Source organism: Mus caroli, unplaced genomic scaffold (assembly GCF_900094665.2).
Source record: "Mus caroli unplaced genomic scaffold, CAROLI_EIJ_v1.1 scaffold_21927_1, whole genome shotgun sequence".
Lineage (NCBI taxonomy): Eukaryota > Metazoa > Chordata > Mammalia > Rodentia > Muridae > Mus > Mus caroli.
In genome coordinates, this window is record NW_018390333.1 from 1,177 (window position 1) to 10,818 (window position 9,642).

At 35.1% G+C, this 9,642-nt stretch overlaps 1 gene segment (V, D, J or C); it reads right to left on the reverse strand.

Moving 5' to 3' along the window:
• Positions 1 to 324: 324 nt before the first annotated feature.
• On the reverse strand, positions 325 to 4,414 carry LOC110288596. The segment is given in 2 exon segments: positions 325 to 653; positions 4,309 to 4,414. Coding segments are annotated over 2 exon segments (435 nt in total).
• Positions 4,415 to 9,642: the final 5,228 nt, after the last annotated feature.

Consider the following 9,642-nt stretch of genomic DNA (forward strand, 5'->3'; position numbering starts at 1 on the left):
CAAAAAAAAAAAAAAAAAATCTCTTAGACTTGAAGAATATCCATTTCATAATATATTGCAACCGTATATCCTTTTTCTTTTATTAAACAATAACATGTCAGTGAAGAATTGGTCAAAATATAGTCTACTCTAATCTACTTTAGGGGGATCCCAAATCAGCATCATTTGGAGATGCCCTTTTGCAAAGTTGACAAATAACATATAGAACTCTGAAGAGGAGGAAGCAGACACTCAGAATGACTATTTCTGAGCAAATCTACACAATAATATTGTCTGTCATCTCAGTCTCAGGAGCTTCCTGCAGTTCTATGGTTTCTGACACACTCAGGATGTGGTTGCAACACTGTGTCTAGCACAGTAATAGATGGCAGTGTCCTCAGATGTCAGGCTGCTCAGTTGCATGTAGGCTGTGTTGGAGGATGTGTCTGCAGTTATAGTGGCCTTGCCCTGGAACTTCGGGGTATATTTAGTATCACCATTCGCAGGATCAATCCTTCCAATCCACTCCAGGCCCTGTTCAGGCCTCTGCTTCACCCAGTGCATATAGGTGTTTATAATGTTGAAGCCAGAAGCTGTGCAGGACAACTTGACTGAGGCCCCTGGCTTCACAAGCTCTGCCCCAGACTGCTGCAGCTGAACCTCTGAATTGACCCCTGTAGAAAGAAAAGCAAAGTGATTGCCACTGACACAGAGTGTAAGGCCCCTCAAGTTTGGGACTTGGGAGCCCCTTATCTGTAACCACTGCCATCAGGAAGAAGATGACCCGGCTGCATTTCATTGTAAGGACCTTGAGATTCAGTGACTGTAGAGAAGACAGGGCTCATATGATATTTGTTGTGGATATCCCTATATTAATCATCACAGTCTCACATGATTTGCATACTCATGAGGCAAGGCATTTCTTACATAAGGATATTCCAGCTAGAGAAGAAGAAACTAGAGTGCTCCTGAGTCATTCAAAGTCCTAACTCCTTGGTCCAAGTCCTAACTCCATCTGAAGAACTTTCTTTTAGACATGTGCAGACCATTTAGATGTAGTATGAAAGCCTAATATCTCAATTTTAAAATAGAATCCTAACCTGAGACACTCACTTGTCTTAGTAAAAAAATTGATTGGTGGTAGTAGCAATGAGGATAATGCTTACTGGAAATTAAAAAAAAAAAAAACTCATTTATGAGAGTTAGCAATCTTCTCTCATATATATTTAAATAATAATGGCCTTTCCAAAAGGTTGCATACTAAAATATTACACAAATGACAGCAAGAGAACATGCCTCAGCAATATGTGCATTCAAATGTTTATTCAGCATTTTATTTAAGAACTAAACTATTGAACCAAGCATGTCTGTCAAAAAATGAATAAAAAAGTCAGGCTGAAGGTATAACACAACAGAATTTGTTCTTCTGTATTGAATAAGGATAATTTTCTTAAGCAATTTAGACCTTTTCAGAATCACAGATACTATTTAAGTTTCTCATTGTGGACCTTAGATATTTTACAGTGAGAGAAATTATATATGTAATGAAATGGAAGTGAAATAGTCTACTTCAAATAAATGGTCAAATGGGAAGAATAGGAACAAGGGAAGGATATGTTGTTGTAATGGCGGACATATGGCCAGTGTAAATGTGCATTTTAATATAAATTCTAAACCTTTATAAAGTTCTGAGTTTTATTTTTAAAAAATATTGTCCCTTGCAATTTTCATTCTTGACTAGAATTTCTCTCTCCCAAACGTCTGATCTTCTCTTTCTTATTTGGTATTATTACACATATTGTTATTTACACATATATGGATAGACATATTCACAAAATGTTATTGTATTTAGTGTTGCATATACTTGATAACAGTGCTGAGCACTTGATATCAGGTACTTGAAAGTGTTTATAACATAATGTGGTTGCTAGCCTACATACAAATATACAGGCCACTTAACTCATTCACAAGAAAATAAAAACAGAACAAATAGACAAAATTTTTAAACAACACTTCTGTGTTTTGAAATATATTTAAATAAAATTCCAAGTTTTAAATTATGGCCAAAATGTAAATTAAATACCTAAAGGTATGTTCATCACAAATCTTTGGCTAAGTGGTCAGAAAAGGGAGATGTTCAGAGATGGTGAGGATGCAAAGCTAAGAACATTTTGTTGGTTGGGTATAGATAAGAATGGTCACATTGTTGTGCATACTCTACAACCAACAAAAGTAGCACCATCATATCACCTCCAAAACAACTAGTGGGCTATGTTTAAGAGTCAAAAAGTTAACAAATTTGGAGCTGAGATGGAAGGAAGGACCATCCAGAGACTGCTCCATCTGGGGATCCATACATAATCAGCCACTAAACACAGACACTATTGCATATGCCAGCAAGATTTTGCTGACATAACCATGATATTGCTGTCTCTTGTGAGGCTATGCCAGTGCCTGGTAAATGCAAAAGTGGATGCTCACAGTCATATATTGGATGGAACACAGGGCCCCCAATGGAGGAGCTAGAGAAAGTACCCAAGGAGCTAAAGGGGTCTGTATCCCTTTAGGAGGAACAGCAATATGAACTAACCAGTACCCCCCTGAACTCATGTCTCTATCTGCATATAAAGCAGAAGATGGCCTAGTTGGCCATCATTGAGAGGAGAAGCCCTTGGTCTTGCGAAGATTATATTCCTCAGTATTAGGGAATGCCAGGGCCAGGAAGTGGGAGTGGGTGGGTTGGGGAGCAGGGTGGGGGAAGGATATAGAGGACTTTTGGGGTAGTATTTGAAATGTAAATGAAGAAAAGATCTAATAATTTTTTTTAAAAGAGACAGAAAGTTTAAACAAATAGACAAATTTTTAAAACAACATTTCTGTATTTTAAGAGACATTTAAATAAGATTTCAATTTTTAAATCATCACCAAAAATGTAAATTAAATACCCAAGGGAATGTTCATCATACATCTTGCATTAACCTGTCAGAAAATGGAGATGTTCAGAGATGGTCAGAGTGCAAAGATAAGGGCATTTTAGTGTTTGAGTATGGATAAGAATTACCACATTTTTGTGCAAAATTTTCAGTGACCAAAATTAACATCATATCATCTCTCAAACAACTAGTGTGATATGTTTAAGAGCCAGTAACTTGTGTCACTGAGATGTTTATACCACTAGGTACAACCACTGAAGGATTATTCACAGGAGTTAAGATAAATTTACCTCATTATGAAGTTGGGTTGTGAGAATCTAAGATTGAGTTAGATTTTGAATCTGATAAAAAATACTGTGTACACATATACAATAATCAAAGATGCAATAAAAAGGTTCAGAAATTAATCACAATATTTGTGAGAGAAAGAATCTATAAAGAAAATGAATATTTATCAACAAACTGTTACACGGTCTTGTGGTGAACAAAATGCTGTCTTGTATGAGAACATGGATGGCCCTGAATATGCTACCCTAAGTGAGAAAACCCAGGTACATGAAAAGAAATTTTACCTGATCTGCATGTGTTACATGTAGTATGAAAAGATGGAATTCAGGAATGGAGAGTATGTTCAGATCCTTGGGGTCTGAATTGGAAAATGGAGGTGATAGCAAAGGAGAACATCCCAGATTTACAGTATAGACTATATAGGTGGATTTTATATTTCAAAATTATTTGATGAATATATGTTAAATATTTGAATCAGAAAAATATATCAGTCAGCATGTTAATTGATGGTCTTCTGTTTCCATATTATGTTCAGAAATTAAGCATCAGATAATAACTTTGACATACAAAATTCTTATTTGCCAATATTTGATGTTGAAAATCACATGTCAAACACTGGTGATAGTGTGGACATACATTGCTGATTTCTACTGTATCTTCTCATTATACTTCAATATGATACATGAATATATTTACTGAATTTATCGTATTGGGACCTGCATGCATAAATGTATTGTTTTTTTTTTTTACATACCTACATTCACGTTCTTTTTCCCACTTAGAAAGAAAAATTGAAACAGAAACAAAACAAATACAAAAGAATTTCATGAAGTTCATGTTTTGTTGTCAAACTACTCCTGGGGCCTTCTGTGAATTGTTGAAATAACCATTGTCACTACAATGTAGAAATCTGACATTCAAGCGTGTTTGGGTTCATTGTTAAGATTGTTAGCTTGTGCCCACTTTCCCTCATCCATGATTAGGTTTTTGTCTGGTCTCAGCTTCTACATGTGTTGTTCATGAAGTCACAGTATCTGTGAGTTCATATGTGAATCTTCCGTGCTATTTCTGTAAAACACTGTTTTCTTGAAAATCCTCTGGTTCTTACATAGTTTTCTGCATTGATCCCTGAGCATTGAGGGCAGGGATGTGACAAAGACATCCCACTTGGGGATGAACCTGACAAAGACTCTCACTTTGTCCTGGTCATCCATTTTTGGGTTTCATGGTGCTATTTTTAAGACATAATACAGATACTGAAGCAGAACTCTTGGGAAGCCTCTACTGAAAACTTCAGAACCTCTTCAATTCCTGTGACTTGACCACATGGTAAAGCAGTACCTTCCAGGTTTTGTAAGTAGATTCTTGTGGAACTGTCTTTAGTAAACACTGTGGGACATCACATCTTATACCAACTATTATTAATAGTAATTAATATTAATTATTAATATTAATTTTATTATCATTATTACTTTTATTTTTATAGTCCAGTTGTTGCCTCCCTCCTGGGTCTGCCCTCCCACAGTTCCTTATTACAGTTCTCCTCCTCACTGTCTCCAAGAGGAGGTCCACCACTCCCAACAGGCCTCCCCACTCCCTGGGGCCTCAAGTTTCTCAAGAGTTAGATGCTTCTTTGCCCACTGAGATCAGACTATGCAGTCACTTGCTGTATATGTCAGTGCCTCAGACCAGCTCATGTGTGCTTCTGTCTCAGTTTTGAAGAGATCTCCAGAATCAGGGTTACTTGAGACTGCTAGACTTCCTATGGGGCTGCCCTACTCCTCAGCTTCTTCCAGCCTTTCTGTAACTCAACCATTGAGATTCCTTACTTCAATCCGATGGTTGGTTATAAGTATGTGCCTTTGTCTCAGTTAGCTGCTTGTTGGGCTTAGAGGACAGACATGTTAGGCTCCTGTCTGTAAGCACAACATAGCAGCAGTAATAGTGTCAGAACTTGGAGCCTTCCCTTAAGATAGTTCTCTAGTTGGGCAAGTCACTGGACCACATTTCGCTTAGTCTCAACCTTCAACCTGTATGAGCTCCAGGTTCCAGCACTGTAGAGAAACCAGATGATCTTTGGAATGTCATCAAAGAACAGTGTTAGTCTCATTCTTGGGAATGAGAGCAAGGGTGGTAAATCTGAAGGTCTGCCGACTCTTTATACACAGGAAGAAACTGAATAGGAATAATGACATTCACATCAGAAGCTTAATTTTATTAAAATCAGTCCATCCAGAGCAACATTTCTCACCATCAGCTCAAGGTCATCTGTAATAACAAGCATCCAAGTTAAGATGGTTCACTATGCAATTTGTGAAACATGGAGGCAGGGTGTGAATATGTGTGAGAAGAGAAGCAACACTGGACTTCAAAACTGCTAAAATTGAAACCTGACATATGAGAAAAACAGGAGTATCTGAATATTTCAACAACTCATATTTAAAAAGAAGTCAACTTGGTGTTCAGCAACTAATCTCTAACTCAGGAACTCAAGGAATGAGCACATCATAAACTTTATGCCATGCAAAACTGAGTAGGTAAATGCGTGGGAGGGGCTCTTCCACACATCTGTAATCAATACACTACATTGGACAACATGAGAACAGTTAAGGTAGAATCAGATAGTGTAAAACCCTTTATAAATATAAAATCAATAAGTGAAAGAAATAAATAAGGAATCATTAAATAATTCATTTAAGAAAATGTATTATAGCAGTCTAAATTAAGTTTTGGCAGAAAAAGAAATAAAAACAATAAAATTGAAATACACACCAAGATGCTTCATTTTAATACAAGTTTTACCACAGTTAAGGTTTCTGAAAGCACTGTGAAACAACAGGCAAAAAGAGTTTGTCAGATCAACTGGATGAAAAATATAAAAGTTCCAATATGTAAAATTCCAAATAAAATACCATTTAAGTATAAACAAGAAGAGTTAAGTATTACCAAAAAAAAAAAACAAAAAACAAAAAAAAAAAAAAACAAAACAAACCATACAGTGAAAATGCAGATGAATCAGAGATTTTAGTGTTCATACTAATTTCTGTTAAAGATAAAATCAGTGGGGAAAACAATTATCAACTGAAATGAATTACTACAAAGGATGCAGAAAACTGCATGCAAAAAGAATAAAGCTTTTTACAATGGCTCTCAAACAAGAGAGACCTCAGGTACCCTTAGACCTTTGGGGAATCTGCAGTGTTCACAGATGAGAGACATCCAGGCAGAGATTACTCAGAAGACCACTAATTAGAATATGTTATTAAACATTAATGGCTTCAGAAGTGTAGAATCAAAGCCATTTGCAATAGAACACTGTGGTATTAAGCTCACTGTCTGTAGAGGGTTGGTCTGGGTCTTGACCAGAAGATGAAAAATTGAAGAGACCTATTAAATTCCAATAAAGTCTGGAGTATATTGAAGACAGACACATCTATATATATACTCCTATACATGTGTGTGTGTCTGTGTCTGTGTCTGTGTGTATGTATGCATGTATTCCATGTTCCATGTGCATTTATTTAGATGGAAAGATGGCAACAGGAGGGGAAACTTAGAGATTAGTGGGATAGGAAATTTCTTTTTAATACTTCTTCAAGAATAAAATTATTCAAAGTAAATATTTTGTAGAAGGTGAGATTAACAATAATGTTAGAAGCTTCTATGAAACCAATTCCTGGAAAAGATATTGGAAACAAAACTGAGAATACTAACACTTTCAGATGTTGTAAAATGATCATTTGGAATAAAGTTCCCTCAATATGAAGGAAATAATGCCTTGGACTGGAAACTGAGCAAATACCAAAGGTTTATCAAGTTATATGTCTTGGAGGAAAATTTATGCCTGCCACATTAACAAATAGCATAATCTCTAAATACATTCTAAGTTTTTATCCTTATACTCACAGGTATATGTTGCTATCTCCTATCATAGAGGAAACTTCTAACGGCAATACCTTGAGATCATTACTGTAGGCCATAACATTCAAAATGCAGAGTTGTGATTTCTAAACCTTAGTAGAAAGATTGCAAGCAACATAAGAGCTGGAAGCTCTTTAACTGAATTTATATAATTTATTTTAGAATGTTTGTTTATATAAATATTATATCAAATATATATATATATATGTATATATAAAACAATGTTTATAAAATAGTCTAGGGAGAAGAGTACACCGTTTTGTTTTCCAGTACCAAAAGGCACAAAACTCATAATCACGAGTTACATTATATGACTGAGCAGTTTGTATTTTTACTTTTTACATTTAATATATATGAAATCTTCCATATTTAGCATTTATATGTGCATTTATATATATTACATAAACATATATATGTGTGTATGTATAAATTTAAAATAGAACAGATGTCAAAAGTTCTTTGTAGAATAGAAATGGAAGAAAAATTTATGTAATTTTATTAAAATATCAAAATTTACAATGGAAACCACCAGTTCTGGTTATTCTATAACATGGATATAAAGATGATACACTTTTTATATATAAATTTGGAATATAATTTGGTAGATAAAGTGATTTTCTACTATGTTGAACATCCTTCATTTATTTTGTCATAGCAAATGAATACCCTGTGACAGTGCATGCTTATAACACCAGAACACATGAATAGGATGATGTATAAGGATCAGATGTCAAAGATAAGCCTTCCCTTTGCAACATCTCTGAGGCAAGCCTGGCACTAGTGTTGCTCTTTTTCTTCCAAATAAAGTAGAAAACATATCTCTTGAAATGTGCAGACGTGAACTATTCTAGAAAGACAATTTCTGCACACAGGAAATCAGCTTTTAGCTTTCCTCTGCAGCTGCTGCACAGGCTGCCTTCTCAGTGTACGCTCCACAGCACTTGACAAACTGGGAACCTTGTTCAATCTTTAGCAGCTAAGAAGCCATGCAGACTGCATTCATCTGTATGCTTTTTTTTGATACCTCCTGTGATACCTCCTGTCTGCCTCCCTTTCTTCTGCCAATCATAGACAGTGTAGAGGCTTTTTAACATGCAATTTTGGTAGTTACCATTAGATTCATTATTTAGAATTTAAGAAAGCATTAAATTCGATGTGCATGGCAATTTTCTTGCATTGCATTTCACACATCTTGATGAGAGCTGTTCCCTTTTAACAGTGTTGGACTGAAGCCTCAGATTCCCTAAGTCCTAGTGAGTCTGATGTTTCTTGTCTTCATGTCAGGAAATGTGGTAATGGAACACAAAATTAACATTAATGGTTAATTTTATACAAACAACCATATATACTTCAGACTTTTCAGCAATGAAAAATTAAATCATGTTAATTGTAGGGAAATGGATTGAATTATATTTTTTCAAGTTATAAATGACCACATGCTGGAAAACAACTGAACACTGATTAATGAATAACTTTCTTCAATATGGGACTACATAAATGTACATCCTAAACTGATATTAATATATTTATTAAAATTCTAATTGAGATAATAAGTCACAAAAACGAAGTAAAAGTCATTCAAATTGGAAAATGACAACCAATTTTCCACCTCAGGTAACATAATCGTATGTATTGATGAAAGTATTTAATGATTCCCTAGACAGTACAACTAGCTAATAAAGATGATGATTTACTCTATAGCTTTATTTTTACAAATCAATATTATTTATTAAAATAAAACATGAAAAAGTTCTAATTTCAATTGATATAAAAATGAAATAAAATTTGAAAATAAAAGGGGCAAAATATATGGACAATGAAACTATAAATGATTGTGGTAAAGTTATTAAAATAAGCAAAGCTGGAAAAATGTTTCATTTAGATGTAAGAAATAGAAATATTGTTAATATGTCTATATCACAATCAGACAATCCATCAAAACAAAAATGCCATAGTGTACTGGTTATATTTTTGTCAAATTGACATAAGATGGTTTTCTTAAAAGAGGAACACTCAACCTATATCTTTCAGGTAGGCAATTTTATTGTGTGTTTTCATTGATTATCAATTGATGTTTGAGGGACTAGCACACTGTGGACAATCCCATTGGCAAAAAAATTGTCCTGTTTTACATTAAAAAGCAGACTGGAGAACAAGCCGGTAACCAGACTTCCTCTCTGGTGTCTCCATTAGTTCATGCCTTGAGGTTCCTGCCTTTAGTCCTTGCCCTGGCTTTCCACACTGATGGATGGGACATGTGAGAGGGACAGGCAAGGCAAACAAAACTGTGCTGCGTTTGTTTTTGTTATTTATCATAGCAATAGGAAGTGAAATAGGACAAGTGGCATTTCTTTTTTTTTTTTCTTTCTTTTTTTTTTTATTACATATTTTCCTCAATTACATTTCCAATGCTATCCCACAAGTCCCCCATAGTGCCCCCCACTTCCCTACCCACCCATTCCCATTCTTTTGGCCCTGGCATTCCCCTATATTGGGGCATATAAAGTTTGCAAGTCCAATG